This window comes from Acinonyx jubatus, chromosome A3, assembly GCF_027475565.1.
Source record: "Acinonyx jubatus isolate Ajub_Pintada_27869175 chromosome A3, VMU_Ajub_asm_v1.0, whole genome shotgun sequence".
Lineage (NCBI taxonomy): Eukaryota > Metazoa > Chordata > Mammalia > Carnivora > Felidae > Acinonyx > Acinonyx jubatus.
The window spans coordinates 890814-913645 of NC_069388.1; the positions used below are offsets into that span (position 1 = coordinate 890814).

Below are 22832 nucleotides of genomic sequence, written 5' to 3' on the forward strand. Positions count from 1 at the left end.
TGCCCTCCTGGGGGCATCCAGCACAATCAGTCACTTCGGATCCACAGAAGGGGGCTGACTGTTTTGAGGGTCTCTCTGAGAGCTGAGGGCTCCTCCCCCACCAGTGATTGTCAGGCACACTGGCCCCCACGTCTCACTCCCCTCCCCAGCCAGTCGCCTGTGGCTGGAGGGGCACCACCACCTACATCCCCGCTCGGCTCCTCAGCTGAGCCCTCCCCTCACCCAGGAGCTCCAGCCGAGCAAAACCCTAGAGAAAGCCCTGACTTTGGTCATCGAGGTTGGGGGCGGCGGGGGGGGGGGAGGGATGGCAGGCCCAACCCTGCCCCGCCATCCCTGCTCCAGGAAAGCAGTCCCAGCCTGTGCCCGGTGTTGGTGTTGCAGAAGGAGCTCGGGGTGGGGGTGGGGGTGGGCAGCTGGGTCACCCAGGCTCACAGTGCAGACGCCGTTGCCTGTGGTGGGGAATGGGCTGGGGGCTTCCCCTCCAGGGTGGGCAGCAGGCCAACCATGTGAGTCTCCTAGGGTCACTGCAACAAATCACCTCAAACCGGTGGCTTAAAATGACAGAGGTGTCCTCTCTTACCGGCCAAAGTCACCACCAGTGGGACAAAATTCAGGCCTTGGCAGGGCTGTGTTCGCCCCAGAGGCTCTAAGGGAGGGTCTGTTCCTCACCTTTCGCAGCTTCCGGTGGCTCCAAAAGTGGCTTGGCTTGTGGCTGCGTCCCTCCAATGTCTGCCCCATGGTCACGTGGCATCCCTTCTGTGTGTCAGATCTCTCTCCGTCTCCTCTTATAAGGGTGCATGTAGTTGGCTTACATGATAGTCCGGGCTAGTCTCCTCATCTTGAGGTCCAGGATTTAGTCACTTCCGCAGGACCCTTTCTGGCCACACAGGCCCCATCAAGGTTCCCGGGATTGGGAAACCTGCGGGGGCACAGGCAGGCCACCACACTGGGTGAGGCTGCCAGCCAGGAGAGATGGGCCGCGGAGGGGCCGCTGTGTGTCCCCACCTGTCCCAAAGTGACCATGGGTCTCAGGAAGGCGCATGAACAGCGTGTGATGAGAAGGAAGGGCCGAGTAGCCAGGCAGAGTGCGGTTCCCAGTCTGTGTCCCGGGCAGTGGCACTGGTGGGGCAGAACCACGTGGGAAGGGTCTGGGTTGATCCGTGGAGGCCGCCAACGGAGATGGCCTGAGCAGGAAAACACAGACACAGGAAACCCAGTCAAATTTGGATTTCAGATAAACAGTGGATAATTCTTTAATATGTCGTATACAGTATTCACACCAGAAAAGTACTTGTTCTTTATCTGAGATTCAAACTGGACTGTCTGTTTTGTCTGCGACCTTGGGAGACCAGGTGCCTCCTGATGCAGGCTACCGCCACCAGTGGGGGACCCGCTGACCCTGCAATGTGTCTGCTCCAGGAGGCTGTCAAGTCGAAGAAAGCTGTGAGCCGGGGACAGGGTACGAGTGAAAGAAAGCCCCACTGGGGTGAAAGCACTTCATGGTTTGTAGTGGTCCCTGCCCTCCTGTCCCAAGCTGTCACCACCTGGCTCCCTCTGGGAGTCCTGGTCACCTAGACACTTCAGGTAGGACGAGGTCAGGTCCTGCCCACCAGAGGTCTGTGCTCACAGCCCCTCTGCTGGCCCCGGGTGAGGTGATGGAGGCAGGCCCAGGAAGGTCCAAGCGCCCGGATCTGGAGCCTGGCAGGGCTCTGGGCCTTGGAGCACCCTTGCCTGGTACCAGGCTCAGCGTATGGCCCACGGGACGGGCAGGGGATCGTGGCTGGAGGAGGCAGAAACCTGGGGCCTCAGCCCGGCGGGGTGCGGTGGCTCTGGGCCTCCACAGGGGCAGCACGCCTCCCCGGGATTTTCCCCGGGGTCCAGCAAGGGGGCTCCCCTGCCTCCAGCACCCTGCCAGCAGGACGGCGCGAAGTGCCCAGGCTGTTCCTGGAGCTGCCCACACTCGGAAGGTGGGTTCCTGGGGTCCGGTGGGCACTGGCCACACCTCGGGCTTGAGACACTGCAGGGAGATGAGCCCCCGTCACAGGGGAGGGCTGGGGTGGGGGGACTCGCACAGCCTCTCGTGTGACACTCTGGCCCTCGGTTCTCACCCCGTCACATAGTGACAAATGTGTGGCGTCATCACACGTCACGGCCTCCGGAAAACTCCACATATAAGAGAGAACAGTAGTGACAGAGAAAAGGTCTTGATAGGACTATGGAAGCAGTTTCGACCTCTAGGACCTTCTAGAAGGTTCTTGGGACCTGAGGGGCCCGGACCGAGCTTTGACAGCCCCTGGTCTCAGTAGCATTGCAGGTAGCAAGGCGCCAGGGACAGAGCAGATGTCTGAATGAGCGGCACTAAGTGCGTGCTCGCAGGTGTGGCCGGTGGGCTCCCCTCCTGTCTCTGCCGCTGTCCAGCTCCGGAGTGGCCGCTGGAGCCATGGCCGTGGCCTGCAGGAGTCAGGTGGGGGTGCAGGCTTGGGGTGTGGAGGGAGCTGGGGGGCCTTCCTTTGCCCCAGTGGTGGGGGGGGGCCCTTTCCTACCGCAAGCAGGGGCTGCTGAGCAGGGTAAGGGGCAGGGTCCACCAGGCTTGGGGGTAGGGTGTCAGCTTGAGGAGCCCCGTGGGCAGCTGGGCACCACAGCCCTACCGTGCCGCCTGGAGTGGGGGGGCCACAACCTGAGGCCTGGGGGCCCAAGCCGGGGACACGGAGTGGCACCCAAAAAGGGCTCGTGTGCCTGGACTGCCGAGGAAGATGTGGAGGCCCAGGGAGGTGCCCTGCCTGCCGGCCACAGGGCTGGCTCCGGCCGGGGCTCAGGGAGGCTACACCTGAAGTCGGGCCTTGGGGCCAGATGCTACCACCCTTGCTCGGCTGTGAATAATTTAAAGCAGGACCCCCGGGACCCCATTGGCAGCTTCGCTCTTCACTTTGGGTGCCTCTGAAAAATTCATGAGTCTGTGGGGTCCTGCTGAGCTGGCCAAATCTGATGTCTCCTGCCCTTGTCTGCCCGGGGCTCCTGGTGCCCTCCCCTCAAAGCAGAAAGCGTGTTCTCACCGTCCCCCAGGGTCCAGGGTAGCCCTGGCAGTGACAGTTTTGGGTCTGAGCAGCAGTTTCAGACCCCAACAATGGGATTTTGGGGTTTCTCACAAGAGAGCCACCGTCTTGTGGGTGGCCGTGGGTGAGTCCCCTCCTGGGTGCCCTAGTGTGGCTCAGAGTGGGACCACGGGAGTGCCCCTGGTGCGTTCCCAGTGTGGGCTCTGCGTTCCTGTGCGTGACCCGGATGTAGAACTCTGCGCATCCGTGTGTGGCTCCGTGGGGTGTGGGGAGAACTCGGTGGGCGTCGCGGAGCCCTCGGGAGCTGGTGCGGTGTGCGTGTGCACGTGTGTGTGCAAGTGCCTGAGGGTGTAGGTGATGTGCGTGCACACACGAGCACGTGTCCTGGCCCTTCCTGTGCCGCTGGCAGGCTGCAGAGTCAGAGCTGAGCTCCTGGGAGGCATCTGTGGGAGGCCGGGTCCAGGCCTTGCTGGCAGTCCTCTCTGTCCCATAGCCCTGCGGGGAGAGGCTAGCGGGGGCGGGCGCACCGTCAGGGGTACGATGTCTCGGTTGCTCCCAACGCCGCTGGGGTGAGTCCGTGGGAGCGGAGCACGGTGTCAGTAGGAGATTCAGGGTGCTGGCTCCTTTCCTGGCCTCACTTGCTGCTCCTGGTGTCTCATGGTGGGGGTCAGCGGGGGAGGAGGTGAAAGAGGGTGGAGGGGGCCTCGAGTCAAGACCAGCCCAGACACGGGCTCGCGGGCCGGGAGTCGGGCCGTGGTGGCGGCCAGCCAGGAGGCCCAATCAGCCTCATCACAGCAGGGTCTGGGCCCGGACTGGGTCTGAGTGGGGGCCAAAGCAAGGGTTGGGGGAGGTGATGGCATCTGGGTTCTCCTTATCCTGTGTCCACCTTGGGCAGAGTGGGTGGGCCCGGAGGGGTCAGTGAGGGCGAGTGCCAGTCAGTCTCTGGGCTGTGGCCCTGAAGATACTCGGAGGGGTCGATGCTGGCAGCTCTGGTTGGAAGGGGAGCTTTGTTCCCCCAGGCTCCCAGGAGGGGGCTTGGGGGCTGTGGGCTGGCACACAGTGCCCGATGGCCCTGGTGGGGTGCCTGGCCCGGAGAGCCCACCCTGGGATCTGGCGACAGCCAGCCGCCACTCGAAACTGCGCCTGTCAGGCGGGCCGGGGCCCCTGGGTTCCAGGGCTCAGCTGCCTGCACGGTGTAGGGCAGCGCTGAACCAAACGGGGAGCCGGGGGCACGCGGAGGGAGGGGAGGTGGCGCAGAGGGGTCCCGTGGTGGGGGTTGTAAAATGTCTCCGTTCACCTCCTGGCCTTTGAGCAAACCTCTTGCTCCCCAGAGCGGGTGGGGCCCGCACGGCAGCTGTCTGCACCCTTAGGGCTGCCGTCTGGGTAAAATGGCTCTCCCGTGTCCCCCAGCTTTCCCAGACGGCTGCGGCCGTCTCTGCTGGGGTGGGGGTGCTCCCGGGACGTTGGGTGCCTTGGGTGCCCTGTCTCCTCCCTGTCTTCACTCTGTGTGTCTCCCGACACCCACGGTCTTCGTCTTGGTGGAGGAAGGCGGTACACGCTGTAGATTCAATGCACTCAGAGCCCGCCCTGGGACGGATTCATTTGTGTTTCCTTTGATGCTGATAGAAGTCTCCCTCGTGCCAGGCTCGGTCTAAATGCTTTACAACCCTTAACTCATCTCACTGTCATAACAACCCTGTGATGTGTGTACTGTTATTAGGCCCCATTTACAGGCTGAGGAACCGTGGTACAGAGAGGTTCAGCAACTTGCCCAAAGTCACACATGTAAATTAAGCCTCCGAACTGTGAAACCGCAAAGACTCCATCGTTCTGTGATGGGGTGAGAGTAGTGTTTTGTCATCAGGCTAGAAGAGAGCATTGTGGAAGGTGCGGGGCTACTGTGCTACGCTCTGACCACGAGCTGATGATGAGCCCGACCTGTGTGGACCCCCATACAGATGCTCGCCTGCCCAAAGCCCTTGGCGGGGCGCCCTCCTTTCCAACCCCTCCCAGATTCCTGCCTCCTTTCCCATGAAAATGCTCATCGCTTGGCTTGGGTATTGTTAGGAGCCTTAGGGAGAAAAATCCACGTATTTGCACTATTTTATGCTAAGGTGTGGATGGTTAACTTACCAGAAATATTTGCATTTTAAGAGAAGACCTTGTTAACCTAAATCATGGTGTCTTAACCTCTGCCCTATTGACATCCGGGGATAGATAATTCTCTGTTGTGGCGGTGGGAGGGCTTTTCTGTGCCTTGTAGGAGGGGCCAGTAACACCTGCCCCAGGCATGTTAGACAAAGATGTCTCTGGGGAACGAGACCACCCCTAGGGGAGAGTGACTGGCCTGATGGATCTCATCTCTGTGGGTAGGACGTCAGGAAGGGATGGGGTCAGCACACCGGAGCCGGGAGGAAGGATGGAGCACTTTCTTCAACTGCAGCCTGTGTGTGGAGGTCTGTAAGAAATGAGGGGAGAGGGAGCCTCCAAGTGGGGAACCGGGGCTGCTGGGGCACCTTCTGCCACCCCCCCCCCCCAGACCCCGGACACCACTCAGCCGACGCTGCTCAGGGCACTGTGCTGCTCTGCTCCATTCAGTGCCCCCGCAGCCCCACCAGGTGGGAGCCATTTCTCTCCGCCTGACCAGTGAGGGAGCCAGGGCCCTGCCAGCTCGCTTACCTGGTCTGCCCAAGGTCTCAGAGCTCAGATGAGCTCACCGGGCCATCTCAGTGCTGTACTCTGCAGCAACAACACCCTGCCTCCGGTGATGCTACGGGGTGCAGCCTGGTGTCGGGGCGCAGCCTGGTGCTGCTGGCAGAGTGGGTCATCAGGGGCCACCCCAGCAGAGCCCTTGGTGCTGGCCAAGGACTCCAGCTCTGTCTGGGCCGACGTGTCGCCGGTCTGCTGGCTGGAGAGTCCAGCCTTTCTGTCCCTTCCTCCTAGCTTGGCTCGGTGGTGACCTTGTGCTGGGTGAAGGGGTGGGTGAAGGCCTCTGACAGCCCATGGGTTCCGCCCCAGGTTAGATGGCTCTGTCCAAAGCCTACTGGACATCTGGCCAAGCAGGCAGGGCACTCAAACGAGCCCAGGCCAGCAGTGGGCGGGCAGCCAGGGCCCAGATGCTGACAGCCTGTGTGTGGGGGAGCTGACCACTCTGCTGGCAGGGAGCCAGTCTCCATGGCATTGAGCTCCCGCTGCCCATGTCCTCCATGGTCTACCCCAGCAGCCCCTGAGCCACGCAAGCCCCAGGCTGCAGTCATCAAGGGCACATCCTGGCTCGAGGCTCCAAGCGATGTCTAACCCTAGAACAAAGTGACTGTCATTCACAGAATGTTGATGAACAGCTTCTGTGGGCTGTGAGTGTGTGCAGGGGGCTGTGAGTGTGTGTAGGGGGTTGTGAGTGTATGCACTGGGCTGTGGGTGTGTGCAGGGGGCTGTGAGTATGTGTACTGCCTGTCCAGTGGGGAGACGAACAGGAGGCAGCAAACACATGACACGGCTTCCTACCACGCTGGGGAACCAGAACTGAGAAGGAGGGCAGGGGTCCACTTCAGGGAAGACCCGTAAGCAGGGCCTCCCAGAGAAGATGCCCAGAGGCCTCCCTGTGCCGGCGGCTGCGGCAGAGGTCAGACCAGGGGTTACCCCTCCCAACCGCCACCCTGTGTGTTCCGTGTTCCCTCCTGGAGAGGGGGGCAAGGGGGTGGGAGGGCGTGGGGCCGCGAGCAGGGGGTTCCCTTGAAGGCCCAAAACTTTGTCCAGATCCACCTCTACTCCCCAGCCCGTTTCCACTGTCACAGGCGACCACAGGCTCCTGGTGCAAGGAAGGGCCTGTGGCTGATAAATACAAATCAGCCCTCATATGATTAGCTGTTCTGCTGGGGGCTGGGGAAGCTTGTTGGGGGCTCTGATCCTTGAAAAAAAACCTATACGTTAAATTTTCATTGACTTTAGTGTGAGATGTTTCAAAAAAATCAATGCTTTCGTATCGAATCTTTTCCTTATTGTCCTGCTCCCCCATGAACTGGATAAATTCAGCCCTTCCTCCTCCTAATAATGGAAAATTCCCCGGAGGGGAGGGCTGGGACTTTCTGTCGGGTAGGCACTTCCTGTTGTCCAAATTACAGAATTAAGACAACAGCTCTGACCCAGGTTAGGAGATTGAGAGCCTGTCTCTTCTCATTTCCCCAAATTAAGTCTTGTTTCTTGGCCTGGTGGAGTGTCCTCTCTGGGCCTCCGCCAGGATCATCTGTTTTCCTGAAGGCACCGCGATTGGGGAAGGAGCTTGGTCCTCCTCTACTGGGAGGAGGTGGGTGGGTACAGGGAAGTCTCATTTTCAATGTCTGTCCCCAGTGCCCCCATGGTCACTGGCCCACGGAACTCAAGTGTCTCCAGACACCTGGGCATAAATATCTTCTCTGTCAACAGAGCATCAGGCTGGGGCTGTGCTAGAAGGGCCCCCACAGGCAGGGTGACAGAGCAGCCCCTACTCTACCACGGAAGGGCCAGTGCAGCCTCACCGCTGACCCCCCTCGGCCAGCACAAGCAGCCAGTGGAAGCCTGTTCCTTCTAGACTCACTTCCCCTGCACTCTGATGTCTTCTGGACCCGCCGTCACGTGTTGTCTGTGAGACTAGGGTCGTGACTTCCCAGGACTGCATTCCAGGAAATGCCAAGCCCACTCCCTGTCCTGAGCACTGTGCTTTGATTTGGTCTGCACCAGCGGCGGCCATGATATCTACCGTCTACACGTTGTGGACCCTGTGCCAGGCTCTGGGGGACACGGAAGGACACACACAAAGGCAGGGGTGCCAGGCTGGGAAGCGGGGTCACAGCCCCGTGTGGTGAGTCCCTGATCGGAAGGGAACATGCAGGAGCGCTTTGGGGGCAGGTGGGGACTTGTGAGAACTCGGAGCTGTCCTTCCGTAAGACGGCAACGGTGGCCAACGTTCGTTTCTCAGCTCAGGAGTCTGATCTCGGCTGCTTCGTGTAGCCAGCGATGTGGGGACAGGAGGAGGAACCGAGAGGACAGCCAGGAGCAGGGTGCTAGGCCCTAGGTTCTGGGGGGAGTGACCGGAGCTGGAGGTGCTGAAAAGACAGCGCACAGCCCAGCCTGCCCGCCCGCGTCCCGGTGAAAGGTCCCTCCGGACCCGAGCTGGGTGCTGTGTGCATCTGGATTTTTCCACTTCTCTTTCCTGGATCCCACAGTGCAGTTTTGGCAAAGATGGCTTGAGCCTGAAAGTCTTTCCCATCTATTTTTAAATAAATGAAATTCCTGTCTCTTGTATGGAATTTACCCCAACTGAGCATTTTCAACGAACTGCTTCCCTGGGCTGCAGGGGTGGAGGGCACTGTTGACCAGGTTGCCGACAATGCAATCCTTGTACGTGGCACAACACTGAAAGCATACATGTTCAATGAGCCAGCTCACTGAAAGGACGTCCTAGACAGAGGAAGCAAAGATCTTCACGCCTTGAGGTGGGCTTCACGCGCCACAGCCCCTGAGGGTTGAGGCAAAGCTGAGTGTGCAAGAGAACAGCGGGCTTGCGCGTCCCCAGCAGCCTCCCCTCCAGCCTGGCTGTCGGTGCTCCTGCTGGAGGGGCCTCCCCCAGGGGACTGTGAAGGCAACCTGGGGCATGTGGGTCCCCTTGGGGTCCCTGCGGAATCCTGGTCCCCTCCCACCTTCGGGGCAACCTACACTCTGGGATGAGAACAAATGTCACGTTGACGCCTGACTCTGGTCTCGGCGAGCACACAACTCTCCCTGTGGGCCTCCCTGATCTCTCCCGCCTTAGCCTTCTGGAACTTACCACGAAGACAATGGAGACCAAGTTGGTGATGTAGGCTGGGAACCGATGTCTCCAGGTCAGCTTCACCGAGTCCACCTACAACAGGGAACAACGTCGGGTCACCTGGTGCGAACCGTCACAGAGGAGAGAAGTCTGTGCGCACGCGGTGGGGTATGGGTGAACAACTTGGACAAACAAATACTAGGAACACCTTTTTAAAAAAATGCTTGCAGGTGACGAGTAAAGCAGACACCTAGCGTCCAAGGAGGGGTCTGGGGTCTCACCGCTATCAAACGATGTCATGCAACAGTAGAAATAGCGTTTAAAAATGTGGTTCGCCTGTGTCCAGGGCGTAACAGCACCAAACACCTTTCTAAAGTAGACGCTTAGACCCACGTCTTGTCCTGGATGCCAGACGGCACAGACTTTGCTCCCACTCAATGCTCATGCGTCTGCAAAAACGATACCTGGGAGTCACTCCTTCATCCTCTGCGAAACGACCCTAACCACGGATCCACTTCACTCTCACATTGAACCCTGACAAGGGGCTCCCCGAGGAAAGGCCATGCCCAGCATACGTGGCACCCCACAAACCAGGGCTTCCTCTTAACAGGATGAGGGGGAACGAGGGCTGCTCAGAGTCCGAGCAGCAGGGCCAGTCTCGGCAGCTTCTTTCCTTTTGCGATCTAGGCCATTGTCTTCCCCTTGAAGTGACCAGGTGGATCCCCCTTCCTGCGCTTGACCTCAGCGATGGTACACATACTCAAGAAAACTGCAGCCATTTGGGGACATGCTGGCTGATCGCAGCTAATGACCGAGGGGCAGGGAGGTAGGGGTCAAGAGTGTGGTCCCTGGGACACACCTGTGTGCACAGGTGTATGTGGGGCCTAAGTGGCACTCTGTCCCCAACATTCTAGATGACTTACAAATGAGCACTGTGCCTGCATTGACCATTCTGTTTTCCGCTGAATATAGAAAGCTATAGAAAGAAAGGGGCAAACGACACAGCGGACCCAGTGCGGTAGAGTGTGCTGGCTTGTGAGCCTAGTAACTGGAGAGGACGGTTCAGCACAGGGCCTCTCTCAGTGGACCCCTCGGTGCCGGGCAAATGTGGGGAGAGGCTGGTTGCAGTCGGGAGAGGCACCTGCGGCCAACACCATCCACGGGAACAGAGGGAGGCTCCGGGGGGGACACGGTGGGGACTGTCAGCATGGAGTGCACCGGGGCCTCTAAGTGGCTGAGGCATGGGTCCTTTGGCTTCCCAGAAGCAGGTTCTAGAAAGACCCCTCCCCCCCAGGACACCCTGGCTCCCTGGCTGTAGGAGGCAACCTCTGCCAACTGCCCTCAGGAGGACTCCGTGCCATCTGTGTCCAGAACCTTCCCTCCTGGACTGTGGCATCGGTTTCCCCATTGGCCTCCGGCCTGTGTCTTGCCCTGGGGCCCACCGGCCACCCCCCTGCCGCGGGCCCTTTCTGGGGTCTGCCTTAGAAAGCCCAGGCCCCCCAGGGGCAAGTGTCTCAGGTCTCACCTCTCTGACCACCTTTGCCCCTCTTCCTGCTGCAGGGGCCTCTGCAAACCCTCCTCGCCTTTCCCCTGCTGCCTCCCTTCAGGACTCCTTCTCCAAAGCCCAGTTCAGGTAACCTCTTGGGAAGTGTCTCCAGATGCCTCCCTGTACACTCAGGGGACCTGCGTCTAAGGGGTCTTCGTGCCTGGCCCACCTAGAGGCCAAGAGCATAAGTTCCTAGTGGGCTGGGCCTTCACGGAGGGTCCGGCAAGAGCCGGTGCCTGTCTCTCCGTCCTGGGCGTCCCTCCGTCCTGCTCCCAGGCGTCCAGTCCAGGGGCCCAGCTGGTAAGAATCCCACTGGGGCCAGGCGCTCCGATCCACGGAGAGCTGGGGGCCGCTCAGGCGGCGCGCTTGTCTGGCCAAGGAACGACCAGGGGGCCGGATTCCCTCGTCAGGGCACACCGGGCCGCGGGAGCGGGGCCAGGCGGCCCGGGGCGGCCAGACGCCTGGAGCAGCCGGGTCCCCTCCCCCCTCCCCTCCCGCGGCCGGCGCGGCGTCGCGGGGGTTAACGGGGGCGGGGCTAGGCGGCGGGAGGAGCCAGGCGGCCGCAGCGTCCCCGGCGCGCGGCCCGGGCCGGCAGGAGCGCGGAGCCGCCGCCGCCGCCGCCTCGGCCATGCGGCTCCCGGGCCGGGGGCCTGGGCTCGGGCCCGCGCCGCCCCCCGCGCGCCTCGCCCGCTGAGCCCGCGCCCGCCGGGGCGCCGCCCGGCACCATGGTGCAGAAGTCGCGCAACGGCGGCGTGTACCCCGGCCCGAGCGGGGAGAAGAAGCTCAAGGTGGGCTTCGTGGGGTTGGACCCCGGCGCGCCCGACTCCACCCGGGACGGCGCGCTGCTCATCGCCGGCTCCGAGGCCCCCAAGCGCGGCAGCATCCTGAGCAAGCCGCGCGCGGGAGGCGCGGGCGCCGGGAAGCCCCCCAAGCGCAACGCCTTCTACCGCAAGCTGCAGAATTTCCTCTACAACGTGCTGGAGCGGCCGCGCGGCTGGGCGTTCGTCTACCACGCCTACGTGTGAGTGCGCGCCGGCGGGGGGCGCGAGGGGCGGTGGGGGGGGGGTCTACGGGTGAGTGCGCACCCGCGGAGGGTGGTGGGGGGCCTACGGGTGAGTGCGCGCCGGCGGGGGGCGGTGGGGGGTTTGCAGGTGAGCGCGCGCCAGCGGGGGGCTCGGGCGGTGGGGGGGGCCTATGGGTGAGTGCGCGCCGGCGGGGGTCTCGGGGGACGCGGACACCGGGTCGCTGGGCAGCGTGGGGGGTCTATGTGTGAGTGAGCGCCGGCGGGGTCGCGGGGCGCACGGCGGTGGGGGGGGGCTCTATGAGTGCACGCCGGCGGGGGGGCGCGGGGCGGTGGGGGGGCCTCTGTGTGTCCGAGCGCCCGTGTCGGTCACGCCGGTGCCGTGCTCTGAGCCGGAGGACCGCGTTCCCTGGCTAAAGCGAAGGGCGGAGACGGTAGTGCGATTTGGAAGGAGTTCTGGGGCCCGGGCGTTCAGGCGGGTGTGGGGGAGCCATCCCCCTACCGCCAGCGGCCTGGTTGGGTTTCATCAGCCCCTCCCCCGCAGGATGGGGAGATGTGCGGCGCCCCAGCCTCCCTTCCTCGGCCCGAGGCCCCTCCCCACGGCCGCTGCGCTGAACAAAGGGCCAGCCGGGAGGGAGGGTGGCGCTGCGGGTCCTGCCACTGGATCTGGACTCCTGGAGGCCCCCTCTGGCCTAGACTCCCCCAAGGAAGGGGGCAAGGGGCTGGGGGAAGGGGCTGGCCCGCTGTTCCTCAACCCCCAAGCCGCTCACTCTCCAGCTAGGGTGAGCCTCAGGGCTGCTGAAATGGGGAGGAGGGGTGTCCAAATATTACCTCCGTCTCCCAGCTCTAGGCTGAGGGTTGTGGTCTGTCTTGCCCCGCGGTTCCTGCCCTTCTCCTTGGCCCGGCCTGGACCCCCCACCCCCCCGCACACAGCAGCCCTGACCCCTGTCAGCTGGAGGGGCAGGTATGTGTCTAACGCAGTGCACATTCTGGGCTCTGGAGCACCTCCTTGGTAGAGTGGTCACCCAGGAGGAGCGGTGCTGTTGGCCCAGGAACGGGCTCTTGGTTTCCCAGGCCCTGTTCAGGGAACTCCTGGCTCCTGGGGCAGGTCCGGTGTCTCGGACCGGCCTTGTGGGCACGTGAGTGTTCACGTGTGTGGTGTTGCGGGAGCTGCTGTGTGTGGACTGGGCCGTTGGCATGCACAGTCTCTGAGCAGGCAGGCGCTCTCTGCCATCCCAGTTAGACTGGGACCGGGACTCGGCCATTTTGTATGAAAGAGGCATTTTGGGATGGGATTGAGGGACGGATTCTGGGAAAGCGCCTCCATGTGCCCCCTCGGGACGGGAGGCGTGTGTGCCCCATGAATGTGCCCATGTGCCTGTGAGTGTGTGCCCTGGACAGATCCTCCGTGGGATGGGGGAGAACACCCCGGGAGGGAAATGCTGGAGGGGAGGGTGTCTCGGGGAGGGACCACGGCCCTGGCAGGTGCCTCGGGCACGTCTCCAGGCCCAGCGCTGAACCACCTGGGAGTCCAGACGGGCGGGGCTGTTCTGGCAACATGAGTGTCCCCCCCCACCGGCCCCAGTGAGGGGACTGGCTCTTCCCATGTAGGCTTACTCAGGTATGCTGTTCATCCTGGGAAGAGCCCTGTGTCTCCTCACCAGTGGCCCTCCTATCACCACCTCCCTCCCCGTCTGGTGGGACCAGCTCTGGTCGTCCGGGTCGCGGCCCAAGGTGGCCTCCAGTGTGTGGCCAGAGCCCGCCCCCAGCCCCTGGGTGCCTCTGCCAGACCCGTGGTGCGGCTGCCAGAGCGAGCGCTGTGCTTTGGCCCTGCACGTCCCTGGCTGGCAGGACGTCCGGGGGGTCCTGTCTGTGTGGCCCCGTCTCCAGCCCTGAGTGGCTCCTCCCTGCTGGGGCCTGAAGCAGCCAGCCGCTCCTGCCCCCTAAAAGCTGCAGCATCCAGAACGGGGAGCAGAGCAAAGCAGAGCGTGAGGGAAGCCTGAGTCTGGTTGCGGCTCTTGTGTCTGTGGGGTCTGTGCTGGGGTCCACCTCAGGTGTCTGTGAGCCTGGATGTCCAGACCTGCGGCGTGTGGGGGCATGGGGGACAGTGGTCCTCGCTGCCCAGGCGGCCTGCTCAGCCCCTTCCTGCTTCTCTACCGAGGGCACAGAGCTCTCTCCGCACCCCTCCCCCCCAACCCCCCCAACCCCCCCCCCCCCCCGCCTCGCTCACTGGCAGGAGGGGAGCAGAGGTCTCGGCAGCTGCTGGGTTCGACACTTGAGTGCAGTCACAGAATGTGCAGGCCTCAGTCTTCCCACAGTGAAATGGGCATCATACTCCCTATTCCCAGGGCCCCGGAGACCTGAGCTGCCCTCTCAGGGTGGCCCAGTGGCTCTCCCCGGATGGTGACGTGTCTTCTGCCTGCTTTTGTAGCTCCTACTCAGCCCCCAGGCCCCCAGGTGTGGAGTTCGCCCCCGTCCCTGTGCCCGTGCTTGGGGTCCAGCCCCACCCTGGTGCTGGTCTCCTGTTCGAGGCCCAAGTTACTCGACGGTGCGGCAACCCTCGCATCCCCTTGCCCGGCACAAGGACTGGCCCGTATCTGAGTGTCATTTGGTTTGTTGATTCATTAATTAAATGAAGTCCAAGCCCCTCTTCCCTGCCTGGCACTGAGTGGGCCTGGGGAAGCCAGTGGAGGGCAAGCACAAGGCCTATACAGTCTGTCCCGGCCAGAAAGGAGTCCTCGGGCCTGGGGCAGCCCTGAGCCCCCTGGGACCACATTTCTTCTCCTTTTGCCACCACAGCCTGGCTTCTGGAAGATGGAGGTGTGCCAGCCCCTCTGGGTGTCCCAGGGGATCCTGGGGGCAGTGGTTCTCAGAGGTGGGGAGGGAGGGTGGCCGCCCTGTGGCCTCCCGGCTTGGTGGGCCTCAGGCAGGTTCCCCCTCTTCCGTCTGTGGAAGGGGCTTTCTCCGAAGACACGCCTCTGGGACCAGAGCTATGGCCATCACTCCTTCCTGGTGTGAGCTTTTTGAGACCTGCTTCTGGAGACAGGAGCCTTCCCTGCGTCAGGGGGGGATCCGACACCGGCTGAGGTGTGGGCCCTCCTGGGCAGAAACAGCTTGCACCACCCCCCCCCCAGCCCTGACGCCCCTGGAGGGTCCCTTCCTCTGCTCGTAGCGAGATAGACAGCCAGCCCCGGCTGACCTGCCCCATGTGACGGCCCACCCAGATTCGGGTGAGCAGCCCAGGCTGCACGTGGGTCCAGGGTGAGGTTGCCGGGGACCTGACCGTGTTGTCAGCACTGGGTGGGGCCCTGTGTTGAGGACCTGGGCGTGTGGGGTGGGAAAGGGGTCAGACTCAGCTGCAGGAGGCCCACAGATTTTCCTCACCCCCCTCCTCTCTTCCCCACTGCCTGCCCCTCCTCACTCCTCAGGCTGGAGCCTCGGGGTTCGGACGTTCTGTGCACCCTGACAGCGGGGGCGTTTTTGTGTGAGAGGGTTTTCGAGATAGAAGGTCTGGAGTTTCCATGACTTTCTCAAAGCGGTTGTGAGCCACAGAAAAGGCTTAGGCCACCTTTCAGGGGTGTGTCCCTTGCACTCAATGGGAGTCCTTCAGGGGGATCTCCTTAGGGTGGTCTCTCTGGCTGCAGCTGGGGGTGGGGTTTATTTTGTGTCTACAGTGTGTGGGTCTCGGATGTGTCCCTGGGAGCCTGGGAGGTGCCCATTCTCACTGGTGGGGAGACTGAGGCCAGGCCAGGTTGAGAGGGTTCCGGAGCTGCCCCACTCAGGCTGAAAGGGGTCTCTGCCTTGGAGATGAGAGTTTGGGGGTACAGATTGCTTAACCTTTCCAGCATCTGAAAGCCACTTTAAGTTGCCAGGATGCAATTGCGTTTAAAATAGGCCGGGTGGAAAATGCCGGTGACGGCCACGGGGCTGAGCCCGTGAAGTCTGGGCTCACTTGACTGGCTCACTTTTTGTGAGCTGTTTTCTCTTGGGCTCGACTGCCAAGCCCTCTGTGTCCTCAGATGGCATCTGCTGTGGGGCCGGTGCTGGGGGCTGTGGGGCCCCGTCTGACCTCTTACCCCCCCCCCCCAGCAGCAGGCTGGGGTCCGGGGCTTCATGGCCTTGCTCCAGTCCCCTGTGCGGCCTTGGCTAACCCAAGTGGGGTCACACTGTTGGCCCTCACAGGCCGCCTGCTGTCCCCTCCCGCTCATCTGCCACCGGTGGGCCACCTGGGTGGGAGGTGGAGCCTTGGCCCTCAGCCTTGACCCTGAGTGTTGGCCACTCGGTTCCTTGGTCTGACTGCAGTTGGGGGTTGAGTGTGGCCCCGGGGCGGTGGCAGGGTCCCTCCTCTGCTGACGGAGCATTCTGTGTTTCCAGAAGAAGACTGTATTCTCAACTGCTTTCCAGTCGCAGACCTCTCTATAGGCCTGGGGAGAAAGTGTCCACTGGGACTTGGAGAATCTTATGGAACTTTCCACAAAGGTGGGAATGCCAGGAGAGTTGTGGTTTCCAGGGAAACCAGGGCTTAGCAGACCATCCTCGCTGGCCTGGAGACCTCGGGCGTCTTTGCAGAACTTCCCACCCTCCGTTGAAAGTGAGATCACTCTGTACCAGTCTAACACTTTTTGATCACTGTCCACTGTCACACGGGGTCAGTCTCCACACACATTCTTGGGTCTGCAAGGCGATAGGGTAGGTGGGAGGCTCAGTGCTGGACAGCTTCACAGATTCAAGCAGAAAAAAAATCTCGGTTTTATTAGAAATCCGTACAAGTCAAATATTCCAAGTCCGAAGTCTCAGAAGGAGGGAGGCTCGGCTTGGCTAGTGACGTGGGCACCACTGTGCGTTGGGGACCCTGAGACCCCAGATGCTCACCATGTGGTGGGAGGGCCACCCTGCTTCTAACAAAGCTTAAACCCCAGAAGGTCAGGTTACTGAGCCAGATTACTTCCAGGAGGCACAGGCTGAGTCCGGATGGAGTTCCTTTTTTTTCTTTTTTTAAAGTTTATTTTTATTTATTTTGAGAGAGAGAGAGGGAGAGAGGGAGAGAGGGGGAGGAACAAGTCGGGGAGGGGCAGAGAGACAGGGAGAGAGAGAATCCCAAGCAGGCTCTGTGCTGACAGCACAGAACTTGACATGGGGCTTGAACCCATGTATTTCGAGATCGTGACCTGAGCTGAAATCAAGAGTCGGATGCTTAACTGACTGAGTCCCCCAGGCGCCCCTGGATGGAGTGCTTCCAGGTTGGGTTTTACCAGTTTATTTCAGTTAACACGTTAATCCGCAGATCTTTGTTAATACGTGCACTCCTGCCTGACCGAGGCAGGCCCTGTGGGTCTCTGCATGAGCGTTACTCGGCAGACGTTCTGGGTCCTTGTTAGTGGAGCCACAGGGCTACCTTTGGGAGCTGGCTTTCTACCCGTCCCGTAGAAGGTATAAGGTCCAGAGGACTGAGCTCTTGGGACATTTCAGGGGAGGCACTGACAACGGGGTCTTGGCTGAGGGGAGGGGAGACCCCTCAGAGGCTTGAACCTTTGTGCGGGACAGGGAAGCCCACGGAGTGCGTGTTCTGTGCCCCCTGAGCGTCTGCCCAAGGCTGGACAGGGCGGGTGGGGCCAGAGGCAGGTCTGGGCGTCAGGACCCGTCCTGTTAGAAGGCTCATGATGGCGAATGGGCCCTGGGCTGCAGGCTGTTCCCCTTCGGGGGCAGAGCTTATAAGGGATATCAGTGACTGGTGTGTGCCCAATGTCTTGTTACCGTGATGGTGCTGGGATACCTCTCAGGTGGCTCTTTTTAAGTATTCTGAAGTACAAATGTTGGGTCTTCCTGGATGGACGTTGCGGGGGCGCATTGGTAGCGGATGTCACCACGTTCGCCCTCGCTGAGGTTATGCTGTCTCAATTCCTCCTATTGGGTGTGTCACTTAACCGCTCACTATTCATGGCGTGACGTTGTAGCCAGTGGAGATGGTCCAGAGGGCACGTTCCTGTGAAAGACGGCGAGTGGTGGGGACCCCTAGCTCTAGGCTCGCCTGACTGGTGATGTCCCGGGACCGAGTCTTCTTGTCTGTAACGGGGGCTAAGAGCTCCGTGTTCATCTCCTGCAAATCATCCAGTGTGGTGTTTGATGTGTGTGGTGCTCACGAAGCTCGTGGCCGTTGTTGCCAGGTCTCCGTGGTTGTGGCTTAGCAAAATGAAAAGCGTCGTCCTGCATAGAGACTGGTCAGACAGGTGGACAACGGTTAGCAAGCATGTCCTGGACAGCGCCCTCAGCCATCTGCCCCTCGGCTCAGCCACGGCCAGTCCTCAGCCATCAGCCAGTAGCCGGGCCTGGATCAGGAGGTTTGTGGCTGCTGTTAACGAGCCCGCACGTAAACATGAGGCCTCTGACACTTCAGACGCTTGCTTGTGTGTTGCAGGGGGACCTGCTGTTTTCCTGAAGGAAGTTGCTTGCTCTACAGCCGCCTGGGTCCGGGGACACGTCTTCTGTTCACAGCCGAATGGCACACATCCCCAGCATCCTGAGCCTCCAGACATGGAGGCAGAACGGTTTGGGCTTGAAGAACACCGTTGCGGGTGGGTTGGACGGGCGGACTCTTGGGACCCGAAAGAACTTCGCTGGGGACATCTGGTTTCCACCTGGGCGTCCTGACCAGCCCCCCCCCCCCCCCCCACCATCCTCGGCTAAGTCATGTAGTGACTTAGGTGTGTGTGGGCCTCAAGGCTGAGCCCACCTTCGACTGCACTGTCCCCAGAGCGTGGGAGACGCTGCGGGCACGGCTGCTTTCTTCTGCAAGGCTGGAGCTCAGTGGTGCTTTCCAGCAGCAATGTGCTGACAGCTCCAGCAGCCTCTTAAAACGGCTCCTCACTTGTGACGATGCACCGGGCCGTCGCTGCGGGAGGAAGTGTGTCTTCCTGTTGTGGCTGTGTGGCACCCGTCCACCCTGCCCAGCAAAGCTGGAACAGCTTAGCTGGGTCCTAGGTACGAAGAAGAGGGCCGTGCAGACCTAAGATTGTCCCCAGAGAACAACGTCGTCTGTGCTGGGGGGAGGGTTTTGAAGAAAGCAGTGCTTCTGGAAATGAGTCCCGTTTGTCCTTGTCCCCGGGGCCCCTTTCAGCAGCTGGGCCCCACCCTTCGCGGTGGTGATGCGTTGCACTGATCCGTTCGTTCTCAGCTCGCTTTCCCGGCTGCTGGTGGCACAGTGGTGAACCCCCGGAGTGAGTTTGCTCTCCTTCTGTAGTTCTTGGGGAGGTGCATGCGTGTCAGAAAGGGTCAGCAGTGGCAGAGATGGCTCTCCCTGTAGCCTGTTCCTCATGTGAATTTAAAAAGCCGGGGCCACAGAGTCGGAGGGGAGGGGGTCCACGGGCTGTTCAGTAGATGGACTGGTCTGGAGCTGGGGGCAGGGAGGGCTGGAGTTTTTATTGTTTGAAGCTGGTCTAGGTCATGCTGAAGGCCCTGAGGACTGCAGGGTCCCTGGACTGGGGGCCCTCCGGCTGAGCTGCCCAGGGGCAGCTGTCCGCTCCACATTTCCAGGGGAGTAGGTGCTCCTAGAATGATTTGCTCTCAGTAAGTTTGTGCAGCTTTCTCTGCAAGGGTCTTGCTGAGCATGGCAGGATGGGTCCTCGTGGGGCGCCCAAGGGGACTAGGCTGGGGGCTCATTGTGGGGAAGGAAGGGCCTGGTATAGTCACACTGATGGGCACTGGCTGTGGGTCTGAGTGTTGATTAAGGAGCCTCTTGTCCCTAAAGCAATCCACCACCAACCCTGCCATACACCTGTAGCCTCACCCTTTCCCGGTGCAGAGAGGGGACTGTGGCCCTTGGGGATGCTGGCCCCAGTGAGGTGTTGAACCTAACCCTTCCTCTTGCCCCCCGGACTCTGGTTCCTGCGGGGTTCAGTCACAGGGGCAGTCAGGTCTCAGAAAGGGGGTCCTCTGACCCTTCCCCGAGTCTCCAGGATGATGAGCAGGGGTGGGAACAAGATTGTTTTTAGGTGCTCCACACACCTGCTGTCCGTCAGCCCCCAGATGCTGAGGTCAGGACCCCAGGTGAGTGGTCATGGACTCAAGGCCAGTTGATGGTAAGTGGGGCAGCCGGGATTCAGGCCTGGCAGGTGCTGGGTCAAAGAGGTCATGGCCTTCTGCAACAGCCCCCCCACAAATGGGAGAGGTGACCTGACTTGGGGGGGGTTCTGGCTTCCCCCCCAGCCACCAGCTGCCCAGAATCTTGGTCCCACTGCTTAGCACCTGGGGTTAGTTGAAGGGAAGGGATGCTGGGGGGACAGGGCCTTGGCTTTCCTGGCGGCTCCTTGCGGAGACCATGAAGGTTGGGGCCACGGCTGCTCCCCTTGGGGGAAATGGGGGATGGGTGTGTTCCGGGTCAGCCCTGAGCCTGACTTTCATCTCCAGGATGTGCTGCAGAGCTGAGTGTCATTAGTCTCTACTGGTTATCTAGCCTGAATACAATTAGGTCTCTAATTTTTTTGGATTACTTGGAATAATGTTGTAAATGTACAGAAAGTCCTAATGGGAGTCATTGGGAACAGTGTACCCGGATGTCCCTTAATCATCTGTGATGGTGGCAGGTCGGCTGCTCACAGTGGATGGATGGGTAGTGCCGAGTGAGCCCGGCCGCAGAGGGCATCCCCCTGGATTGTTCCTGGTGGCCTGCAGGGTGCGGCCGTCCCCTGCCCAGCTGCACTCCTTCCCCCTAGGTCTTGTCTGCTTTGCTCTTTCCGTCCACGGAATTAGAGAGCTTAGAACTTCTGAGTTTGCTTTTCCATTTAGGCTTGGAAAAAAATGTTTGAAGTGTTTGGAGGAAAAGGCCAGTTTCTCCTGGGACCCCAGGTTTGTGGGGAGGTGGTGACAAGCTGCGGGAGGCGCACAGAGAAGCCAGTTCACTGGGAGAGGATGTGGAAGTGCCGATTCTGGCCCAGCAGCCGACGGCTTGCCGCAGGAGCCTGCTGGGCCCATGAGAGTTTGTTCACCCACAGACAGAGCCTCAGTGAGCCTCCCTCAGGAGGGCAGGGCCTGACCCAGTGTGCTGTTCATCACGTGCACAAGGGCAGAGCAGGGGAGCATTTTGGAGCTTAGGTCCCAGATGGGATTAAGAAGAAGGCAGGTGAGTTTCCCTTGGCCTACCCCAGGCCTGTGGGCAGGAGAGGGTGCTGGCCATGGTGCTGGCCATGGTGCTGAACAGGAGCCCACGGCCCTGGCCCTTCATGGGCACCAGCCAAGGCCCATGGGGCGTGAGGGCCCCTTGGCCCCTTGGCTGGTACTGGGGAAGGGGCTGGGGAGGCTGCACAAGCATCAGCCCTTTTCACCTGGACCACTTGCTTGCATCTCCAGATTTAGCTTGTGCTCCCAGCGATCCTTTCTTCCCAGTTAGCATTCTTGCCTGCGTGTCTGAGGCATGTGTGGTTTAACTAGTCAAAAGCTGAATGAATGTGGCATGGACAGAAAGCAGGTGTTTCAACCCTGCCTGAGTGAGGGGCGCCAGCAGCTTCTTAAACCATTGGGTATGGTCTGTCGTCTTTGCTGATGACAGAAATAATACACACCCCTCGTGGGGAGCTGGGAAGATACAGTCAAACACGGGAAGAACGTTTGTGTCACCTGGTTTATTTTCAGGCATCTATGCCCATCCTATGCGTTTTTTAAACGAGATAGGATTCAGACTTCTCTAATCCTTTTCCACGCTAACGACGTATTGTGAAGTTTCCCTGTGGAATTACATGTGCCTGTTTGGCGAGCACTGGGCTTTGTCTCTGTCATAAGAGCTCCTGGTGCTCCCTGGGTGACAAGGTGGCCCTGTCCCTGACTCCCCTCACCTTGTGCCCTCAGTGGCTTATAGCTTGGGAGGAGACAGTGGCTGTGGGTGCTGGCCTGGAGAATGGACCCCACGCACACGCCTGGGGGAGGACTGGGACCAAGGAGGGGGCATGTTAAAAAGGGGTTCTGCCTGTGGGTAAGCCTCCTGTCACTTGGAGGCATGTGAGTGGAGTCCAAGAAAACACTCACTAGGGATGATTTTAGGGGACCAGTATGCCAGAGCTGTGCGCCGTGGGAGCACAGGGGATGGGCCAGCCCAAGAGCCAGTTGGAGGCTCTTCAGGAAGAGTCTGGGGGAGACTGACCTTGGGGGAGGCAGGCCTGGCTGTCCTATCAACATCAGGGGGCAGTGGGGCAGGGAGGCAGGTCTGTTGGTTCCTGTGCTCATGTAGGGAACGTGGGATGTTTTGTGGGGCGTGGTCCTGACTGATCCCACTGCTGAGCACCTTCTCCCCAAAAGCTGATGTCTTCTCAGCAGATGACAGTTCTGCTGTGTCCTGACCCCAGAGTTCACATCCACAGCAGTTCTGGCTGCCTCAGAGGAACCCTCCTCATCCTGCACGAGGCTCCCCTGTGATTGTACGGACGGGCACGAGTTACCTCTGTCATTTCCTCTGGGGTGTGGCCTTGCTGGAAGTGAGCCACATCTACCCTGTTGTGGGTTCCTGTGTGGCCAGGCTCCTCAGACAGGGCCAAGCCCCTCCTGGTCTCAGGACCCCCATGCTCTGCCTTTGGAAGCTCTCTGGGTCCCTCTAGGACACAGGCCTCCTACCCATGGGCCCCTTCTTTCCAGTTCTTTCCAGTGGTGTTTAGAGACTGCTCAGGATGCACCACTGAGCCATCCTGGGGTCACTGGCCAGTGGGGGGCTTCAAGGGGTCCCCTGAGAGCACCTTCCTGCCCTGGGTGTTGGGAGAGGAAGGGGCATTAGTGTGAAAGGTGTGGCTGTGGGGTGGCCACGGGCGCCAGTTGGTGGATGGGTGCAGTGAGGTGGGGGTGGGGTCTGGGCAGGCCAAGGCTGTTTATGGGGGACTCAAGTGCCGGACCAAGAGCCGGACCTTCTGAGGTCTGGGACTTCCTGAGTTGAGGCATCCGTCACACCTCCATCACCTCCCCCAGCCTTAGGTGCAGGTAGGTGCCACCAAGAAGCCTCCGTTCTCTGATTAGCAGGCTCAGGTGGGCTGGGGGCAGGCCGCGCCCACGGGTGAGACTTGGCTCCAGAAGAGGGGTCTCAGGAGTGCGGCCTTGGCCTCCCTCCAACGCTGGCGGGATCTCAAAGTGATTTTTCACATCTGGTTTACGCCTGGAGCAGCCGTCAGCAGTCCGGGCTCCGTCGCTACTGGAGATTGGAAGTGGCAGCGTGTCCTGCAGGCAGAGCAGTTCATTAGGGGCGAAATTAGATTCCGGGCTGTAGCGCCGGCTGCAGTCCTAGCGGACGAGGTGAGCGGGAGGCTCCTGCGGCCCGGCGGCCAGTCTGGACGGGAGGGCCTGCTTTGGCCTCACACTGGAAGCTAGCCCAGCCCCGGGCCCTGCTGGGCTTCTGGGCCACCCAGCCCCCGGGGAGGCACAGCCTGATTGGGATGGACATTATTCTGGGGAGAGGGA

At 61.0% G+C, this 22832-nt stretch overlaps 1 protein-coding gene and 1 long non-coding RNA gene across 23 annotated transcripts in view; one reads left to right on the top strand and one right to left on the bottom strand.

Moving 5' to 3' along the window:
• Window positions 1-355: 355 nt before the first annotated feature.
• On the bottom strand, window positions 356-10883 carry LOC113595758 (uncharacterized). The gene is made up of 4 exons (XR_003416359.2): window positions 10364-10883; window positions 8857-8931; window positions 5733-6352; window positions 356-5511 (listed from the first exon to the last, which is right to left on the bottom strand). It is a non-coding gene; the product is annotated as an uncharacterized LOC113595758 (long non-coding RNA).
• A 117-nt stretch (window positions 10884-11000) lies between these two features.
• Window positions 11001-22832, top strand: part of KCNQ2 (potassium voltage-gated channel subfamily Q member 2) — a 52415-nt gene continuing 40583 nt past the window's right edge. For 4 of the 22 annotated variants that reach the window (XM_053199720.1, XM_053199733.1, XM_053199722.1 and 1 more), the window contains exon 1: window positions 17839-17977. In XM_053199720.1, coding sequence (XP_053055695.1) covers window positions 17937-17977 — 41 coding nt within the window. In that variant the 5' untranslated portion in view covers window positions 17839-17936. Of the gene's footprint in view, window positions 11406-17835; window positions 17978-22832 lie in introns of those variants that run through there. The other 18 variants (XM_027046503.2, XM_053199723.1, XM_053199727.1 and 15 more) reach the window with 11 other exon arrangements.